Genomic DNA, 21,384 nt, shown 5'->3' on the forward strand with positions numbered 1-21,384 from the left:
GTATGATCACGTCTACGTACTACTATATCTTGGCACATCAAACCACGAAGTTCAATTCGGTTTGACCTTGTGGGGAATCGACGCGCATAGTCGATGTGGTGCTGCACTGTTTCAAGTTAAATGTCGACGTCAGGGGTCAAGACTAAGGGCCAAGGGCGTAAGTCGGAACTGAAGGTCAGGCGCCAAATGGTCATAATCATATGATCACGCGGTCATATTACCATAGGATTTGTCACACCGACACGTAGTTGGGTTTCACCTTGTGAGGCATTGAAGGTCATTGTCTCACATCAACATCGAAATCGGATGTTCCACTCCGAGGACTATAACTCGCTGTAAAACTGTTGGCAAGGAAGTTCAGGTATTAACCACCGTTGTTCAGCCAGCGTATATTACGTGCCTCATTAAAGAACGTATCTTGTTTTCAGTCATTTTGTACCACGCTTCCTTTTGCACACACTTCAAAAGACACTGTTTAAACTTGATCAGTTTTAGATAGTTATATTAGTGAGAGATGTACGCATTCAGTTCTCGTGCGAGAAAGTCAAGTGGTGGCGAAGGTTCTGCCCAAACTTTGGCAACGTGTATGCCATTGCGCCTTTCTTGCCTTGACGTAGCGCGTTCTTTCCCCTTGTCGTTTTCTCGTCTAAATTGACAACCCATTACAAGATGTCACATTGTTTTGCTGGACTACAAAGTAGCCTTCATTTTGAAATGGAACCACTATCGGCCAGCCTGGGCTGGTTCTGGAGAACATAGTTTAATTGACCATGAAAAAACTAGCTTGGCGCTGAAATGGCAGCCATGTATGAAATGCCTCTCTACGCATAGCTATCGCGGAAACAACTATCAAAAACTGTATCAAGCCAAACCATACAAAATAGGGACATCATTTTTTCTCTTACGTACAAAAAAATTACCCCCTCCTCTTCCCATTCGCCTGGTCACACCGGTGTGCCTGTTGTACCATGTAGTTTGTTACGTATCAACTTCTACGAAAGCTTCGCTGTCAGTTTTTTTTTTAAGCTATCCTGGCGGCGTGTCATGTGAAGTGAACGACGGTGTATTTCGACGCGTGGCATTTCGCTGCTCCGCTACACTTGCGACGAGAGTCAGCCCATGCAGTCGCGATTGTCGCCTTGGCGACCGCCGGAAAGAAGATAAGACCGCGCTCTGAAGGGGGCGGAAAAAGCAGTTGCTGATACGACCGGCGCAGCGAACGGACGCATTCCGAGCTATGGCTCCTGCAAGCCCGCAGTTTACGCTGGTCGGGTTCTCCCCGGAGCTTGACTGGAGGCCCCTGACCTTCCTGAAGCCTATTCCAGCCAACCGGGTGTGCAGCGCCTGCGGACTGGTGCGCAAGAAGACCGCAATCCTCCCCTGCATGCATGTGTTGTGCTGGTGTTGCTACGAGCAGTGCGCCCAGGACGGCGCACATGAGTGTCCGCTCGACGGAAGCTGGTACGAGGAGGATGACGTCAACATGTTTGACTTCCCCACTGACGATCTGCAGAGAAGAGAGGTAAGCGAGAATGTAAAACACAGAGCTGCGTGGGCTCTTTTGTGTTTTTCTTCGCTTGCACATTGCTATTCACCGCGCAGAGTGTTTCATGCACAAGAACACTTTTCACATCCATCAGAGGAAAGTGCAAAAGTGCAATGCAAAGAAATATCCCTGTAAAATATTATTTTTGTTGTGGAGCATGTTCATCAGCAATGTTAGGCTGGTTACGAATAGTATCCATAAAATAATGACGCCGCCACACCTCGAAAACTGGAAATCCTTCTTATGTAGTATCTAAGCTGTAAAAATATATATCAGCCACTATACTATTTTCCTGGCCGTGCACATCCACCATGAGAAATATGCTGCACTTAAAAGCCCTGATGTAGTGAGAGGAACACTTCTACCCAGTCTTCAGAAGTTTCGAGTGCTGGAGATAGTATTCGTGGTAGCTTGGTGAGCTCTGAAAGGTGCCTAGTGGTATTGAACTTTTTGTCGTAAACTGCGTGCATCTCGGTAATCATTGAAGCGGTTTTAGCTGAGAATGTGGATCGAATGTTTACCTGAGAGATGGTGGTAGCGTGCTTCAAGAAGGGGCACAATTTGCAATTAGGATGTCTGCATGCTGTGATGACCCCCATAATGCGCAGGTCCACACGGGACGGAGAGGCAAAGAGACACCGTATGGCTCAGTTTAAACAAACAGATATATTCAATAATTACACATGATTAAGATTATACATCAGAGGCTGGGGCGTCCGAGCTTACGTGCCGACGACTTCATGGGGGCGATGGAGTGGCTCCGGAGTTGGGCTCGAGCGGTTGCTGGCAGAAGCTGCACGCCGTCGGGCTTCGGCGCTGAAGGCCCTCTTCGCGAACGATGTCGTCCTGAGCGTCCTTCTTCCGTACTGCTTCTCGATTTTTATATCCTCTTCTCCACACTCCCTAGGGTGAGGACGCCCACGCCGGAGGGGAAGGAGGGGGGGCTAGGGCTTTCACTTGGGCGCACAAACATACCACCGCACTTATTGTCTCGCCCCCCTCACGTGTTTAGTCCGAGGGAAAGAAGGTTGTCTTCGCGGTAGCGCATAGCGTCGGCTGTGGTACGGCGCGCTCTGGCCCGCTGACAGTTCCCGCGGGTCACCGGCCTCCATTCTTCATCCATCAACTGACACTCGCTCCTCAAGGTAAGGCGCGCTCTGGATCGCTGACAGTTCCCTTGTCCTGGAATGTGCTCGGGAGGGCCGCCCCTGGAACCGCCACGCCAATTAGGGAGGATAAAGCCTGTTTCCCCGCGGCGGCGGCGGCGGGTCCGGTTGGGTCCGGTTGGGCTTAAACCCCTTCGTTCTGGTTGTCACTCTCAACGAGCATGGCTGGGTAATTGATGATGCCTATCATCTGGGTCTCCGTCTACGCTCCACCGCTCCGTTGCTCCACCGCTCCGTTGCTCAGACGCTCCACCGCGCCGTTGCAAGCCGGATGGTACGGTGTTGTCTGCTTCTTAGCGATCTTAAGCAGCTCGCAAACTCTCCTCATTAGCTGCGACACGAAGTTCGTTCCCCGATCTGTCAAGAGTTGCCTCGGGGGTCCATGTCGGAGCACGATCTGTTCGACAAATGCTCTTGCAACCGTGTCTGCCTTCTGATCTGGGAGTGCTACCGCTTCCGCGTATTTTGAAAGGTGATCGACAAATACTAAAATGTACTTGTTTCCGGAAGTGGTCGTGGGCAAGGGGCCCATTATGTCCATACCTGTCCGCTCGAAGGGAGCCGAAACCTCAGGGAACGGCTGAATTGGAGCTGGTCTTCGTCCCTTGGGTGTTTTTCTTTCGAGACAGGAATGACACTTCGCACAGTAGTCTCTAACATCCTGTCGCATGCCACTCCAAAAGTACAAACGCTCCACACGCCTGCGTGTCTTCGCTACGCCAAAATGACCGGCGCATGGCGCATCGTGAAACGCGCGAAGAACCCTTTCTGTCCACGACCGAGGTATGACGACTCTCTCCCAAGCGGTTTTCTCTGGTCTCCCTTTCCTGGTTGGCCTCATGCGCCGACACAGGGTGCCGTCTTTGCCAATGAAATAACCAAGCTGTTCGGGGTGAGACGGTGCGCCCTCTAAGCTTTCGATTATTCGCTTCAGGTCAGGATCTTTGCACTGCTCTGTGCGTAATTCGGCGGGGTAGACTACGGGGACAAACTCATCTATAGCTGCCACGGCAGCTGTGCGGCTGAGTGCATCAGCATTTAGATGCGTCTTTCCTGACTTGTGCTCAACTTCAAAGCAGTATTCCTGCAGGTGTAGATTCCATCTAGCGAGTCGCGAGCTAGGGTCCCTGACACTCATCACCCATTTCAGAGGATGGCAGTCTGTGACTAGCTTGAATTTGCGGCCGTAAAGGTAGCATCTGAAGTGCTTTACTGCCCAGACAACGGCGAGGCACTCCCTTTCCGTAGCTCCGTACTTTTGCTCTGTGGGGCTCAGCTGTCGGCTAGCAAAAGCAACGGGATGTTCTTTGCCCTCGATAACCTGAGATAGCACGGCACCAACTGCGAACTTTGACGCATCTGTGGCCATAACGAAGGGCAAATCAAAATCCGGGTGGCGCAACAGCGGTGCACTCATTAGCTTCCTTTTCAGGGCCCCAAAAGCATTCTCCGCGTTTTCGTCCCAGCGAAAGGCGACATTTTTGGCTGTTAAGGCGGTGAGCGGCTTAGCGAGCTTGGCGAACTCCTCTATGTGCCTTCGGTAGTAACCGATCAGGCCGAGAAACTGCCGGACCTGGCGGACGCTAGTCGGGGATGGAAAATCCGAGACACACCTTAGTTTCTCAGGGTCCGGTCGCACGCCGTCAGCTGAAACAACGTGCCCGAGGTATTTCACCTCGTTTTTGAGAAATTGGCACTTAGAGGGCTTCAGCTAGAGACCCGCTCCTCTTAGTCGCACCAAAACCTGCTCAATATCGCGCAAATGGTTCTCAAAACTGTCACTCTATATGATAATGTCATCCATATACACGAAGCACAGCCTCCCCAGAAGACCTGCCAGGATAACATCAGCGGTTCTCTGCCAGACAGCAGGGCTGTTGGCCAGACCCATCGGCATTCTTTTCCATTCATAGTGCCCTGAGGGCGTGTTGAATGCCGTTTTCTCGGCATCTGCCGGATCCATTGCTATCTGCCAGAATCCCGCCGCCATGTCCACTACCGTGAAGTACCTGGCAGAGCCCAGCTGAGAAAGCGTCTCCTGTATATTGGGGATGGGGTATGGATCGATGCGAGTTAAGGCATTTAGTTTGCGGTAGTCCACTACCAATCGATACGAGCCATCTGGCTTTTCCACCAATAGTGCTGGTGCTCCCTGGGTGACTTTGAGTGTTCGACAATGCCGCGATCAATCAGGTCCTGCACCTGCCGCTCCATCTCCTCACGTTGGGAGTAAGGAATCCTGTACGCACGCTGGTAAACGGGCGATGAAGTGCCGGTTTCTATCCTGTGCTTTATAACGCCACAGCAGCCCAAATCCAGGTTGGACGCGGCGAATACCTCCGAGTAGTCGTTCAGCAAACCAGCCAGAGCCTCCCTCTTCCTGGATTTTACGTGAGAAAGATCGAACGACACCTTTGGAGCAGCCGAAGGACTAGCATGCTCTACAGTGGCGAGTACCGTATCGGTGGGCTCACGTTGCTCTATCGCAGAGGTGAAGAAAGCCAATGTTTTGTTCTTGGGAAGGCTCAGTGGCTGCTGGCTACAGTTAACCACCCGTAGGGGCACTCTGTGGGCGTCATTAACTGTCACGAGGCACGCGGCTGCCTTCAGGCCATTGCTGAGAGAGTCGACCGGCTCAAGCACTCCCACGGCGCCGCTCTCTACATCTGAAGGCACAAACGCGTACAAAATGTGCTCCGACCAAGGAAGGACGACCGCCTCATCGACCAGCCTGACGGCAACCCGCGAATATACCTTCTCCAATGATCCCACTGTTTGACGGGTGTCAATATCGGTAATGCGAATCTTAGCCCCTGTTCAAAAACGGAACTTTTGATCCGCCCGCATTAACCTCTTCCTCAGAGAATGAGACTACTACTTTCCCTTTTCTCAAAAAATCCTGCCCTAATATACCTGACACTCCGTTTGGCAGAGACACCGTGTCCGGGCATACGTAGCAGGGGTGCTCCAATGCAATTCCGCCGAGAGAGAAGTGTAACCGGTAGAGTCCACTTATGCCAAGAGGATCCCCCGTTATGCCTACAAATTTGGTTGCCATACCACCAGACGCTTCCAACACCTCGCGGTCCCCCTTCCTTCGAAGTGTGTTAAAACTGCTCTCCTTAAGCAATGTCACCTTTGACCCCGTATCTATCAACAATTCCATGCAACAACCATTTAACTTGCAACGCACAACAGGGCATGCCTCGTCGGCCACACAAACTACCACCACCTCATCATCCACTGCTCCCTCCCCACGCTCCTCAGGCTGGGGAGGACTAACTAGTTTTTTGTCTCGGTATCTGGAGCCCCGCTGTAGGCTTGCTTAGGGCGTGTCTCGCCTGCTTCTCTTTGTGGCTCCCCACGGCGCACGTTTTGGCAGAACCTGGCGATGTGTCCGCGACCCTGGCAAGCGAAGCATACGATTTCTTTAAAATCTCGCATACCGCGCCTGTAGCTTTGTGGCGGTCTCCGGTTTCCAGCGAATGGGCGCTGTTGAGCGCGCGCTTCAACCTGGCGTTCTACCTGCTGAGATAGCAGCTGTTCCAAGCGATCTAACCGCTCTGTCAAGAGAGCAACCTCAGGGTTGAGCACCGCTCTCTCTATGACGCGTACTCTCGCTGCGGCTGTCGTTAACGCCTCATTTCGTTCCTCATCCAATGCGGCCTCCACGGCTTGGTCGAAATTGCTCGGCTTGCGCGAGAGCACGAACCGGCGCACGGGGTGTTGCAGACCAGCCACGAACAAAGCGGTCATTTCCTCTTTAAGTAGATCCTCCGCGTATTTCTTCCTTAGCTGGTCTCCTTCCTCCTCCCTGCTTAACGTATCGCGTGCTAGGCGCTGAAGCCGCGACGCAAATGTTCCTCCCCTACCATCTGTCCGGCGTCACGGATCCTCTGTACCCGCACGTGACGTGGTTCAGTGTCGAAATGCTCAAACGCGAGCTTCTTAAATTCCGCAAATGATTTTGTGGATTTTACTTTTTCGTCTCGCCATGCAAAATCATGAGCAGCTCCTGCCATCTTACACCTCGCCATTCCCAGCATTTGAGCATCGGACCATCCCCCCATTTTCCCAATCTCTTCTAGCATGGAAAAGAAATCGCAGATTGGAACCCCTGTCTTATCTCCCGTAAACGTCGGAATGACGCTTCCTAATGCCAGCATGCTTGCTCCGAGCGACGGCTGTGGAGTGGGAGCTCCCTCAGATACAGACATTTTTTTTTCTCAAGCCCTCCAGTGCCTCAAGCCTCTCAAATGGGGGTAAAAGTCCCACAATCAGTCCCGTGATTCCCTTTTGATTACAATTTTGAAGTCATGAATGTCACAGCATTCAGAGGAGATTTGCTTTTGAGACCCCACTTCTGACACCAGTGTGATGACCCCCCTAATGCGCAGGTCCACACGGGACGGAGAGGCAAAGAGACACCGTATGGCTCAGTTTAAACAAACAGATATATTCAATAATTACACATGATTAAGATTATACATCAGAGGCTGGGGCGTCCGAGCTTACGTGCCGACGACTTCATGGGGGCGATGGAGTGGCTCCGGAGTTGGGCTCGAGCGGTTGCTGGCAGAAGCTGCACGCCGTCGGGCTTCGGCGCTGAAGGCCCTCTTCGCGAACGATGTCGTCCTGAGCGTCCTTCTTCCGTACTGCTTCTCGATTTTTATATCCTCTTCTCCACACTCCCTAGGGTGAGGACGCCCACGCCGGAGGGGAAGGAGGGGGGGGGGCTAGGGCTTTCACTTGGGCGCACAAACATACCACCGCACTTAATGTCTCGCCCCCCTCACGTGTTTAGTCCGAGGGAAAGAAGGTTGTCTTCGCGGTAGCGCATAGCGTCGGCTGTGGTACGGCGCGCTCTGGCCCGCTGACAGTTCCCGCGGGTCACCGGCCTCCATTCTTCATCCATCAACTGACACTCGCTCCTCAAGGTAAGGCGCGCTCTGGATCGCTGACAGTTCCCTTGTCCTGGAATGTGCTCGGGAGGGCCGCCCCTGGAACCGCCACGCCAATTGGGGAGGATAAAGCCTGTTTCCCCGCGGCGGCGGCGGCGGGTCCGGTTGGGTCCGGTTGGGCTTAAACCCCTTCGTTCTGGTTGTCACTCTCAACGAGCATGGCTGGGTAATTGATGATGCCTGTCATCTGGGTCTCCGTCTACGCCGCGCCGTCGAACGTGGAACCTCGTAGCACACACAAGGAATGTACCTCGTAGCACACAAGGAATGTCACAATGCTAAAGCTCGGTTTAACTGCGGCGTCTCCTCAGGCAAGACATAACATACCGAGCTCTCATAGAAATATATACATTTTACGAATTTGCGTCTCCGTGAAAAGAAAAAAGAGATAATAGATTTTGCATTACTTTATCATGTTTCCAAAGTAATCAGGTAACCGAATGCAGAGCCTTATAGTTGCCTCGCATAGCCAGCTTGATTTAGTGCTTTCACGGTTAGCATTAAATGTAGGGCAGAGCCTTGCGTTTAAGTCGCGTGCGGCCGACGCTTTCTTCCTACGCCCTATGTAAAGGCAGGGTATATTGCTTTTCTTCTACTAAAAAAGCCTTTCTTGGATCAAAAGTTCTCATGCCATTCTAACACGGCTGTCGAAAGCTGCCGCATTGAAGTTGTCCTGGAGCTCCTTGATATACCCTCGAATGCTGTTCTGCACTGACGCCAAAGTTATCAGTAGCAGGCCGTCGTATTTTTCGGTGAACAAAAGAGTGTGATATTTCACCTGTTGCTGGGCTGCTCGGTGATAAGCTACGCGCCTTTCTCGAACAGTGTGTATTAGTTCACAGTGACATTCTCATCCTTTCAAACACTTCCAACGAATGATGAGGCAAACAATTTTCAATCGGTTTGACGCCAATACCTTTGGGCAGGATTTTCGTACGACATGCTGATCAAGGAGCACGAAACACGTCCGGCATACACAGCAAATTGAAAACGTGATTCTCTTGATAAATGTTTGTCACGAGTAGCGTTTAATTTCTCAAAATCAGTTCAAGGAAGAAGAAAAACGTATTCTGCAGCCGCAGAGCTCCACAAACGAGTGGTTATTTCTGATTCCTTTACTGTAGGTAAGGCCAGAATTACGTCCCTCGCCGCAGAGTCACAACAACTGTCCAAGTGATTTTTTTGTTTGTGCCCCTGCAGGTAAAGTGCTGGAATGAAGGCAGTGGCTGCCAGTACACGACGGCTGCTTCAGGGGTGACCCGGCATTTCCTGATGGAATGTGAGCACCACTCCGTCCGTTGTCCCAAGTGCTCGGCCACCGTTCTTTGCAGAGACGTGTGCACGCATCTCCGGTCGGCCTCTTGCAACACTTCGACGCCTGTCGCATCCGAAAGCCAAGTTCCGGTGTCTCAAGTAAATGAAGCAGCATCGCTGACTTCTTTCAAAGAAGCTTTAGAAAGGCAAGCAGGTGAAATCACAGCATATCTGAGGCCAATGGCGGTTAATATGAGCACCCATGGGGACCGATTAAGCGAAATCTCTCATGGGATAAACGCACTCAAGGAGACACTGCGTCAAGAACTAACGTCTTTATTAGGACAGAACCACGAAGAAATAACATCGTCCAACGCCGAACTAAAACAATGTTTTGCGACATGCAGCGATACAGTTAAAACCTGTTTGAGAAGTCTAAAGAGTTTAGAAAAAAAACTGAACGATGAATTGGGCGGAACTCGAGCCGACTTGTCGCAGATTGCAGCTAGCATTGAACAAGTCAAGGCTGGATTCAAGGAAAGCGCTCAAAAGACACTGCAGCACGTGAGCAGTGTGCGTAGAGAGAGTGCACTACAAGTGACGCACGGCGAGTTTTTTGTAAAAGGAGTGGAATCGCTTAAAGAAGAGGCGATGAAGAAACGCTCAGCTGAGTATCACAGCGAGAAGGTGTACCTGTGCGGCTACTGCATGTCTGCTGGAGTCATGTTCCGGAGGTCCTCGACAACTGTGACCCTGTACGTGAAGTACACCTTGCACAAGGGCGACATGGACGACGATGTCCAGTGGCCATTCCAGCACAAGATCAGGATCAGCGTAATTCATCCGAGAGGAAGGGAAAAGTGTGTGAAGGAATTTGAACCAGATCCAAATGACCGATGTAAGCAAAAGCCAACCACATCAAATGTTGCCGTTTTGGACTGGTGTGCATATATCACCCTCGCAGATCTCATCCACGACGGGTACGTAGATAATGATCAGCTTCGGATAAAGTGGGAGCTCCTGCCTTGAATGAGACTTAAGCGCGGACACGAGCCACCGCTTAGAATTTGCTGTCTGTGAACATCCATGTACGCTTCATTTCTTTACGTTCAGTAGAATTTCATCTCTAAACAATCTTGTTAAAATTTCTCAATCAACTGCGTCGATTAAGAACGAAGCACGAAAATAACCTCTATCTGATTTATTTACGACCATCAGATGTCTCCCAGCGTAGTATGTGAAATAAACATGAGTAAATAAACAAATGCTGTTTTCCCTCCCGCAAAGAATGTAGCCTTTTTTCTGAAACACTTTGATAAAACATCAGTACTCGCTTATTGGATCGGTTTAATTTTTTTCCTTTTTTCCCCCCCTGCCCCCCCCCCCCCCCAAAAAAAAAAACCTGCAACCTTAATGGGCTATTTAAGTCCCATATCCAATTTTAATTCCATTTTCAAACATTACGGTTGCGGCATTGCAATAATCTTATCATCACCTAGTTGCACAATAGCACAACGCGTATTTCTTGCATTCTAAAAAAAGACTCCACAGTTTCGTAACAGCAAAAATAAAAGCAAAAAAACGTGTTTGAAATCGAGAGCATTAGTATCTCATGTCGGAACGAATTGTCCGGCGTCGACATCAGCGACCGTGGCAGGTGGCTTTTAAAATAATGACACCGGTGGCAGCACCTGCCATCGTACGGAAGGGGCGCATCGCGTAACCACTGCGTCAGGAGGGGTATCAGGAGTCCCATAGGTACATGAATGCACTGTAGAGAATGATCAATTACGCGCATGCGTCCATTAACCCATTAACGCTAACGCGTTATGCCTTTAGAGCGCTTTTTTTCGGCATAATATTCTGAGCGGCGTAGTACATCACAATACACCTTAGAGGTGTCGACTAGCAGGCTGGTGAACCAATATCGAATGCTTATCGTGTTAACTATTACTCTTAGGCTTCATTAAGATGCACCGAAGAGGAACCGTCACGTTCCGAGCATTCTTGAAAACTTTGAATTGTTTTCCTGTGCACTCGACTTCCCTAATTTAAATCGGATTAACCGTCCCGGCTCCAGCCTTTTTTTTTTTAAACCTTACTCTGAAGGTAGGAAGAGCCAACCAAATGGTAGGGTGCCTTTCAGCCAATCCCATGGCGGCTTGCAGCTCTGCCATCGGCGGAGTAAGCGAATCCGCGACTGGACTGGCTGCAAGGCACTCCACGCGTAGGGTGAGACCTCCTACCTTCAGCATTGAGTTTTTTAAAAATAAATATGGGAGCTGGGGCACTTATTTCAATTAAAATTAAAGAAATTAACCGCACTGGAAATTAAGACGCAGTTTTTAAGAATGCTCGGAGGGTTTAGATCGAGTTTCCACGTTAAAAAGACACGTTCAGATTCCTCTTTAGGGGACCTTTAAATAATGAGAGGCATGTAGCCCACAGCAACTAATATTCATAACAGTTTTTAAAATTTTGAAAACACTGTTACCCTCAACACTGTAGCCGAAGCAATTTTTTTGTTATCTGGAAGAGTTACGCCCACTGGAGAGGTTGCTTTGCCTGCAAGCTTCTCCAAAGCGCGTGTATTTTGGTGCGATGTGGCCAAAATTTGTTGGGGCCGCGTTTTAGAAATTCTAAAAACTGACATGGATCGTAGTTATGATGGGATACAGGCCTCTTAATAATTAAGGAGCGTAATAGTAATATTTAAAAAGCTAACAATTCAATATTACTTTACCAGCCTGCCAGTTATCACGTGAAAGCTGTACTCTGATGCACTACACCGCTGACATTGCTATGCTGCACATAGCGTTGTTCTAACTCAAAAAGCCTCTTTTTAGAAGTTGTGTAAAATCATAGGTGACACACGTTGCAGCTTCGAGAATTTCTTCCCCGTGCGTATTAACACAGCAGCATTGCTTTCTTCCCGCGGAAATCACTCTCTATACGAGCGCAGGATGTTACGAAGCCAACATTTCCGAAGCCAACATTACGAAGCCAACCATTCCGAACCTCCGTGCTAAATCCCGTATAGAATACAACAAGTAGAGTGTCTTTGCACTTTCTATCGCAACATCAACCTAACCTACCACTTTGAAAAAGTGAAATAGACGACATAAAGGCACCTTATTTGCTGAAATCTTTCTACACCCTTTTTACAAGTTAGTATGAAAATATCTTCTTCCTATCTCTGTTACCATATCGCGTTTTTATATCGTACGCTACAAGCTATAAAAATGTCTAGGAACACGCTATCTTGCTTCTACCCACGTTGAGGAACAGAAGGGCTTCAGCATTCACCCGAAAATGGCGGCGCTGTGGGCGGGCCTCTTGTACGCGCATAGCTGCAGGCATTGTGATTGGCCTTTGCCTGTCGACTGTACGGACGCTTACAAAGCGACATAAATAAAGTGGTCCCACTTCGCATAGAGTATGCCCAATTAGCCGGAATGTATTCGATCTTATGCCAGGCAGTAGCTGTGATGCAATGCGAGACCCCATGGCTGTTTCAGTTTGCAGTCGTGTCGACGAATAACGTCTTAATTCGAATAAAAGCAGGGGCGTAATCATTTTTCAACGCGAAATGTGTAACGTGTCGCGTTGCTCAAGATATTTTAGTTGATTGCCCTAATACTAGACCAGAGCAAAGTGAACTGCTCAAGACACCGAACAGCAGTGTGAAATTAACCCACTCCTTAACAGCCGTGCCACGCACGAAACGGAAATGCTACTGCTTTAGCTGCGGGTGCCATTTTTGTTTTCTTTTCTTTTTCTGTTTAATAATGACATCACTAGTACGCTTGGTACGACCTGTGGTAAGGAGGCTTGCTGAAGTTTTTTTTCCCTATTAATCAGGGAGACAAGCTGTGTGGCAGTGTGTCTTTCGCTGTAAACTTATCGCAGACTAATCGAAAAGCATGCTGTGCCGTGTTGATAGCTGGCCTGTCGTTTTGGCTACATATTTTGGATTTACGGACGCTGGCTGTCGGCGCATGAGAAAGAGTGCCTGCATGCGACTGCCCATAATGGAGAAATCATCTCCTTCGGTCACTGTCTCTTCCTCAGTAGGCGTCAGGGTTTTTTTCCGCGCCACTGTATCAAGTGACCGCTATAGGAAGGACGGGAGGTGCCTCTTGACAGTGTTGCCACCAGCGCTTGGACTTGCTTTACATTGGCGCAACCTGACAGTGTTGTGATCAACGAAAATAACTGGCTGTTCTCCTGCAGTATAAAGTGAGCGACACTTAAATGCTGGCATATCACGTACAGGGCTGACCCAAATGTCTGATAACGTACAGTTCGGTGCAATAAGATATAGCAAGACTTAATCTTAAGCCTCGAGTCTGTTGTAAGTTGCCGCCCTAGCCACGAACTTCCGTTAACACTTCCGTTAATGTCTGCTTCGATCTTATACGGCCCCTCTCATGGCTCCTGGCATGCATTACGGGTGCACTGAAATGCAGGCCATACGTCACAACGTTCCCCTATTCGCACAGACTTCAGCATAGAGGTAGGCATCCACCTCCGATCCCGGCTGGCTGGCGGCCTTTGACAGAACATCTGTTTCTATTTGCATCTCCATGCAAATGGAGAGACTATCGGCCAGCCTACACCAGTTCGGGAGGAGCTAGTTCATTGACGAAGAAAAAACTGGTGCCATCCACAAAAGGCTTCACTTCTGTAGGCAAATTTATCTAGATTGCGGGAACAAATGCCACAACCCAGCCACCGGAGTGGTTCAGTGGTTACGGAGCTCAGCTGAAGACCCGAAGGACGCGGGTTAGATACCGGCCGCGGTGCTCGCGTCTCGATGGCCGCGCGAAATTCTAAAGGACCGTCTATTTAGTAGTGCGATGTCAGTGCACGCTAAAAAAAAAATCAAGGCGGTCGAAATTATCCGAATGCCTTCGTTAAGGCGTTTCCTCCTAGCCTGAGTCGCTTTGGGGCATTAAACATCTCTAAGACTAAACATAACTGTCAACATCCGTAATACAGTAAACCGTGCGCGTCATAAGCATGGCTTTTTATTTTCTGCTCAAAATGGTCACCTCCACCTCCTGCTGCCCGATTTCCCAGGGGGCACCGGTAAGGCCGTTTTGCGGCCTTTTCCTGAACTGTGGGCGTGGATGAAAGTTAATCTGTCAGTCTCGATCTTTTACCAATCATGGCGGCGTTTCGTTAAATTTGAACGGACGTTAGACCCGTCCCATTTCTCTCCTCCGCTTCACATGCGACGAGAGTCACTTCATGCTGGGCAACCCTACTTTTCTTTCTCTTTTCACTGCCCACACTAATATATGTCAAGACTGTCGCCTTCACAGTCTCCGCGAACAAAATAAGACCGCACTTTCAGCGGGCGCAAGAAAGAGTTGCTCGTGCAACCGGTGCCTCGAACGTACTTCCATTGAGAGCTATGGCTCCTGCAAACAAGCAGTACACACTGGTCGGGTTCTCCCCGGAGCTTGACTGGCGGCCCCTGACCTTCCTTAAGCCTATTCCAGGCAACCGGGTGTGCAGCGCCTGCGGACTGGTGCGCAAAAGGACCGCGTAGCTGCCCTGCGCTGATGAAGTGTGCCTTCGCTACTCGGAACAGCAGCTCGGACGGTAGGCTCATCGGGAAGGCGTCCTGCTCGGTTATCGCATTCAACTTCCGATAATCGCAGCACAGGCGCAGCCCCCCATCTTTTTTAGCGACGCAAACCACTGGGCGAGCATGAGGGCTCTCAACGGGATATATTAGTCCCCACTCCAGGAGCTCATCTGCTTGCCTCTCCACTTCCTTCCGATACGCCACCGGGACCTTGTACGCATGGCCAGCCCGTGGCTGAGCACCCTCTTTTAGCACGATTTTGTGCGCTCCTAGCGTGCATTTGCCGGGCCTACTGCTGAAAACCTGGCCATTCTCCTCGATCAGTGCCTCTAGTTCTCGGCGCTGCGCTTCGTTCGAATGTTCGAGAGCACCCGGCGGCAGCGCGTCGCCTGGCGCTGAGCGCATGGGGAACGTGGGCACGTCGCCGAACTCCGCGTCGCCCTCGAATATCACCCCTACTACATTCACCCGTGCGTGGTATGCTCTGAGCTTGTTTGTGTGGATAGTCCGACATGCGCCATTGTCGAGTTTGATCAGATAACTGTACGGGCGCGTCTTCCGCATTACCGTCACAGGCCCCGTCCACTTGGACATCAACTTTCCCTCGCCATCCCTTTCAAGCAACAACACCTGCTGCCCATCTGTGAAATGTTTATCGACAGCGCGCAAGTTGTATTGTGGAAAAATCGCTAGGCTTCATTGGCCCGCAGCAAACGGGCATCTTGCTAGTTTTGCGGCCGAAGAAAACTGTGACCGCGCGGACGCGGAACCTTGCTCATGCAACCGGTTTGGGGAGAAGTAGCTTCAAACATGTGGCCGTCTCCGCTGAGGCGACATTGTCCCTTTCAAAGAAAAGCACCCCCCTTCAAGGAGCGGCCGAAGCGGGGTCGTGTGTCTGTGTGGGAGTGGGGTTGAAGGGAGCATTGAGGCATGCTAGCTGTTTCTGCGAGGAGGATAGGGTGAGGAGAAAGCGTGCACAAACAACACCCGCACAGAGCCCCTTCGGCCAGCCAGCAAGAGAAAAGGGAGAGAGTGCAGCGCGAAGCTAAACGCCGGACCAGCGCCATCTCTGGACATTAGTGCAGCAAAATCGCGCCAAACGAGCGCATTGCACAGCGCGGGCGTTCCTGTCTGTCTTTACTCCGGGGACGTGAGTCAGCTCCTGGAGTCGCGACTGTGGCCTTGACGACCGCCGGCAGCAAGATTAGGACGCACTTTTAGGCGGTGGGAAAAGCAGTTCCACGAACGGCCGGCGCAGCGAACAAACCTACCTTGAGAGCTATGGATCCTGCAAGCCGGCAGTACACGCTGGTTGGGTTCGCCCCGGAACTTGACTGGAGGCCCCTGACCTTCCTGAAGCCTATTCCAGCCAACCGGGTGTGCAGCGCCTGCGGCCTGGTGCGCAAGAGGACCGCGTTGCTGTCCTGCATGCACGTGCTGTGCGAGTGCTGCTACGAACAGTGCGGCCAGGGCGGCTTGAACGAGTGTCCTCTGGACGGCAACCACTACGAAAAGGAGGACGTCATTCTGTTGGACTTCACTGCTGAAGATCTCCTGAGAAGAGAGGTAATTACGAGAATGGGGGGCTTCTTTTTGTTTGTTTTCGTTTGCGCCTTGCGATTTGCTGCACAGTGTTTATCGCATGTCTACACATTACACATCCGTCGGAGGATAGTATAAAAATGTACTGCAAATCGAGAACCCTGTAAAATGTTCCTATTGCTGCAGCGCCCTTTTTGTCGCCGTAATGAAATTAGGCTGGATAGCAATGATATCCGTCTAATATTACAGTACTGCACCTGTAGGCTTAAGAGTGGAAATGCCCGAAAGCCTTTCTTTCCCCTGTCCTCCATTATCTTTCTCGATTTTTCATTTTTTTTTCTTTATCTTTAAATTTTGTTCTTTTCGTTTCTTTTTCTTTTCTTGTTTTTGTTTTATATCTCGTTTCCATAATTATTTTTCTGGTTTTATTCAAATAAAGCCTCCGCGGTAGCTCAGGGGTTATGGCGCTCGGATGTTTACTCGAAAGACCCGTGTCCGATCCCGGCCGCGGCGGTCGAATTTCGATAGAGGCGAAATTCTAGAGGCCCGTGTACTGTGCGATGTCAGTGAGTGCATGTTAGAGAACACCAAGGGATCGAAATTCCCGTAGCCCTCTGCTAATGCCTCCCTCGTAGCCTGAGTCGGTTTGGGACGTTAAACTCCCGATAGACCTCATTCGTAAAATGAAGAGGACCCCCACAGCTTAAGTATTTGAAATCCTCTCCCCGGGAAAAATATATCTGCCCCTACGCTAACTGCTGCGTCGCACAAAGCAGCTCAGAGAGAGATATAGTGAGAGGAAACCTCCTCAGCCTCCAGTGCTTTCGAGTGCTGAAAATGTTAGGCGTGGTACATTGGTGAGCTCCGAAAGGAACCAGGTGGTATCGATCTTTTCGGCGTAAACTGCGTGAATCTGGATAATCATTGAAGCATGGCATTCTGGTTTTAGCCGAGGATGTGCATCGAATGCCGATTCGATAAATGGTGCCAACATGCTTCAAAAAGGGGAGTAATTTGGGAATCAGATGTCCACTAGCTAAAGCTCGGAATAACTGCGGTGTCTCCTCGGGCAACACATACAATACCGAGCTCTCATCGAAACATCTCCTTTTTACGAATACACCTTTCCACGAAGAGAGAAAAGGAGGCGATAGATTTTGCATTACTTTCCCATGTTTCAAACTTAATAAGATAGCCGAATGTGGAGCCTTAGTTATAATCGCTCATTACCGCCTGTATTTAGCGTTTCCATGGTTAGCATGAGGTTTAAAATATTTAGCGTGCGGCGGATGTCTCCCTGTTTCTACCTTTTCCTATGGGCAAAGCAGTGTATCTCGCTTTTCTTGTACTGATCGAGCCTTTCTTAGACTAACGGTTCGCATGCCTTTCTAGTGTGGAGGCCTGAAACCGCTGCGATAAATTTCTCGTGCAGAAAGTGAAAAACTGAGTCTGCCATCTGGTAAAACCGAGTGATTTCGATGCGTCAGCATCAACCTTCGTGATGTGCTCTGGTCAGGCGAGGTTGTTGTTGATATGGATTCCTAGATACCATCTGATTCTACTTCGGTAAGCGTGGTTGAGTTCAATAATTACGCGTAGCGTAGTTGATATTTGTGCGCTTTCGTGTTACCGGCATGAATTTGCATCTGGATATGTTCAGAGTAGCCCCGCCGCGGTGGCTCAGTGGTTAGGGCACTCGACTACTGATCCGAAGTTCCCGGGTTCGAACCTGACTGCGGCGGCTGCGTTTTTATGGAGGAAAAACGATAAGGCGCTCGTGTGCTGTGCGATGTCAGTGCACGTTAAAGATCCCCAGGTGGCCGAAATTATTCCGGAGCCCTCCACTACGGCACCTCTTCTTTCTTCTTTCACTCCCTCCTTTATCCCTTCCCTTACAGCGCGGTTCAGGTGTCAAACGATATATGAGACAGATACTGCGCCATTACCTTCCCCCCCCCCCAAAAAAACCAATTATTATTATTATTATTATTATTATTATTATTATTACTATTAATATTATATGTTGAGCGTCATTAGCCAGGTGGAACACAAGTTTTCAATTCTGTTAAGGTTACTTTGACGCAGTACCTGATCATTCTTGGTATAGTTATGTCACGGTAGAGGACGCAGTGTTCTGGGAAAAGGCTAATTCTTGGTCAACTGCCAATCCTTTGGCTTAGGTACTACCGCGAGGCGGAAGATATACGTGTCACTCTGCCAACTGCTGGGCCGTGTATAGAACCGCTTAGCTAAATATATTTCCGCTTAAAAGACCTCACATGTTGAGAGGAAATCTCGCCTCGGTTTCCAATGCTTCCGATCGCTGGAGATGCTATGTGTGGTGCATTGGTGTGCACCCAAGGAAAGCCGGTAGCTGTGAAACTTGAATCGTAAATTCCGGGCATTTTGATAATCATTGAAGGACAGCGTTATGGCTTTGGCAGACGCCGTGTGTGGAACGTTGACCTGAGACATTCTGCCAGTGTGCTTCGAAAAGGGGAATAGTTTGTGAATAAGACGTCTCTTAGCTATAACGCTGCTTACGTACTGTTTCTATTCAGTCAAGAGCTACCATAACGAAATTTCAGGCAAGCATCCCCCTTTTACCAATTTTCGTTTCCCCGAATAGAAAAACAGTTCGATAACGAAGGTTTCATTACTTTGTTATGTTTCCATTCTAATCATGTAGCCGAACTCGGCTCCTTAGTAATCTCGCATGGCTGGCTACGTTTAATGTTACCTTGGCTAAATTAAATGTAGGCCGCAGGTTTGCCTTTTTGATAAGTGCGGCCGACGTCTCGTTGCTTCTAACTTCGCCCTATGTTTTAAGCTGCGTATCTTGTTCTTGTACTGAAAATGCGCATTTTGGATTCAAAGTTCGCATGCCGTTCTACCGGGGCTGTCTGAAGCCGCCGCTAGGAAATTCTCGTGCAGCGCCCCGATGCGTCCTAGAATGCGCTGCTGGAGCGTCGCCATCGTTATCAGGGACAAGTCGTTGTTTTTTTTTTCTTGAGCAAACAAAAGATTTTGACCTACCACCTGTTGCCGGGCTGCTCGGTAGGAAGTTATGCCCTTTTATCGAATATGGTGTGTCAGTTCACAGTAAGATCTCCGTCCTTTTAAAGGTGTTTGACGAATGGTTAGGCACACAATTTTATCTCCTCTTAACACTCCAACATTTTTAGTTATCATTTTGATCGAACATACTGAGTAATATGAAGCAGACATATTCACTACACATTACAAAATAGAAAAGCTTGTTTTTAAAAGTATTTTTCGCGTTTAGCGCTTTTCTCACTCCCGGAAAGGAGCAGATAATATCGAAACTCATTTTCAATTGGCTATACACAGAGGTCTTAAATAGATCCCTCGCCAGATAGTTACCTTCTGTCTCCAAGTGACTTATTTTGTATCTTTGCAGGTCAACTGCTGGAATGAAGGCAGGGGCTGCAATTATATGACGGCTGCTTCGGGGATCTCGCAGCATTTCCTGCTGGAATGTGAACACCACTCCGTCCGTTGTACCAGGTGCTCGGCCACCGTTCTTTGCAGAGATGTGTGCACGCATCTCCGGTCGGCCTCTTGCAACACTTCGACGCCTGTCACATCCGAAAGCCAAGTTCCAGCGGGTCAAGTGGATGAGGCAGCATCGTCGGGTCAAATCACAGCATATAAGAAGCCAATGGATGCTGATATGAGCACGCATGGGGACCGATTAATCGAAATCTCTCATGGCATAAACACACTTAAGGAGACCCTACGTCAAGAACTAAAGTCTTTGAAAGGACAGAGCCAGGAGGAAATAAGGTCGTCCAACTCTGAACTCGAACAATGTTTGGCGTCATGCAGCGATACAGTTAACACTTGTTTGAGAGGTATAAAAAGCGCAGAACAAAAACTGGACGATAAATTGAGCGTAACTCGGGCCGACTTGTCGCACATTGCAGCTAGCATGGAACAAGTCAAGACTGAATTGAAGGAATGCGTCCAAAAATCATGCCAACAAGTGACGCACTGCGAGTTTTTTGTAAAAGGAGTGAAATCGCTTCAACAAAAGGAGCTGAAGTACGGCAGGGCTTATTATGACAGCGAGGAGGTGTACCTGTGCGGCTACTGCATGTCTCCTGGAGTGGTATTCCAGAGATGCTGGACACCTGTAATGCTGTACGTGAAGTACATTCTGCACAAGGGCGACATGGACGACTATGTCCAGTGGCCATTCAAGCACAATGTCAGGATGAGCGTACTTCATCCAAGAGGAAGGGAAGAGCGTGTGCTGACATATGCAGACGTATTTAGTAAAAAGCCAACAACTTCAAATTCTCAGATTTTTTATTTTAATAATTATTTAAACCTCGATCTTCTTATCCGTGACGGGTACGTTGATAATGACCAGCTTCGGATTAAGTTTGCACTGCTACCTTGAATCAGATATCAGCGCGGATACGGGCCAACGGTTCGAATTTCCTGCCTGTGGACACCTTTGTACGCTTCACTGTTTTCTTCAATTTCTTATGTATTAACTAGCGCATCGAAAGACACTTGCATGATTGTTTTTTTTTTCGCCAGCTTTGATTAGCTCCGGAGCACGAACATAGGTTCAAACTCATTCATTGGTGACCATCAGATTACTCCTATTGTAATATGTGAAATAAAAGTTACTAAATAAACAAAAGTTAATTTCGCTCTCGCAGAGAATGCGTTTTTCTTAAACTGCTTGGTAAAACGTTAGCACCCGCCTGTCGCATCTATTACTGATTATTTAATTCTTTGTTGGAAAAAGAACGGCAACCTTAATTTGTGATGTAAGGCTCAGATTCAATATTCATTTCGTTTTCATCAGAACATCACGATCGCGATTTTATCATAATCTTATTATCATGTAGTTGAACATTAGAGAATCGCGGATTTCTTACACCTTGAAAAGAAAGGCATCAGAGTTACGTAATAGCACAAATAAAAGCAAAGAACGCGTTTTAACGCAAGAACATTTAGTGTTTGATGTGGGAACAAATTGTCCAGCTTCGGCATCAGAGACCGTGGCAGGATTCAGCTAAATTAACGATTGGTCGCGAGAGGTTGAACCCCGACTGGTAGCAGCACCTGTCAATCGGAGGGAAGTGGCGCATCGCGTAACCACTTCGCCAGGAGTGGAATGACGGGTCCCACAGGTCTCTGAACAGACTAAAGAATGATCATTTCCGGAGATGGGGGCATTAACCCTGCCGTGTCATACGCTTTAGCGGGGCTTAACTGTGTCCTCTACGTTGTTGTTTTATATATATATATATATATATATATATATATATATATATATAT

General features: G+C 49.0%; 3 protein-coding genes across 6 annotated transcripts in view; all 3 read left to right on the top strand.

The window, feature by feature from the left end:
- The window catches only part of LOC144104382 (TNF receptor-associated factor 6-like), a 375,592-nt gene that overhangs the window by 28,345 nt on the left and 325,863 nt on the right, over positions 1 to 21,384 (top strand). The window lies entirely within an intron of this gene.
- LOC144104385 (TNF receptor-associated factor 3-like) overlaps positions 1 to 21,384 on the top strand; it is a 182,492-nt gene that overhangs the window by 10,319 nt on the left and 150,789 nt on the right. The window lies entirely within an intron of this gene.
- Positions 957 to 21,322, top strand: LOC144104388 (TNF receptor-associated factor 6-like). Of its 3 annotated transcripts, XM_077637365.1 has the most exons (3): positions 978 to 1,522; positions 8,874 to 8,952; positions 19,487 to 21,314. In XM_077637365.1, exons 1-3 carry the CDS (start codon positions 1,238 to 1,240, stop codon positions 19,501 to 19,503), a joined length of 381 nt encoding a protein of 126 aa, XP_077493491.1. In that variant the 5' UTR covers positions 978 to 1,237; the 3' UTR covers positions 19,504 to 21,314. The 3 variants fall into 3 exon arrangements, with proteins under 3 accessions (XP_077493489.1, XP_077493491.1, XP_077493490.1); XM_077637363.1 differs by lacking the exon at positions 19,487 to 21,314 and having other exon boundaries at positions 957 to 1,522; positions 8,874 to 10,223; XM_077637364.1 differs by lacking the exons at positions 978 to 1,522; positions 8,874 to 8,952 and adding an exon at positions 11,200 to 16,089 and having other exon boundaries at positions 19,487 to 21,322.

The sequence above is a fragment of the Amblyomma americanum genome, chromosome 9, assembly GCF_052857255.1.
Source record: "Amblyomma americanum isolate KBUSLIRL-KWMA chromosome 9, ASM5285725v1, whole genome shotgun sequence".
Classification (NCBI taxonomy): domain Eukaryota; kingdom Metazoa; phylum Arthropoda; class Arachnida; order Ixodida; family Ixodidae; genus Amblyomma; species Amblyomma americanum.

What these genes read in the sequence shown, in the direction of transcription:
- LOC144104388 (XM_077637363.1), top strand. Translation starts at nt 1,238, where the DNA reads ATGGCTCCTGCAAGCCCGCAGTTTACGCTGGTCGGGTTCTCCCCGGAG. An exon ending in ACGATCTGCAGAGAAGAGAG is followed by an intron (nt 1,523 to 8,873) that starts GTAAGCGAGAAT and finishes GTGCCCCTGCAG; the next exon opens with GTAAAGTGCTGGAATGAAGG.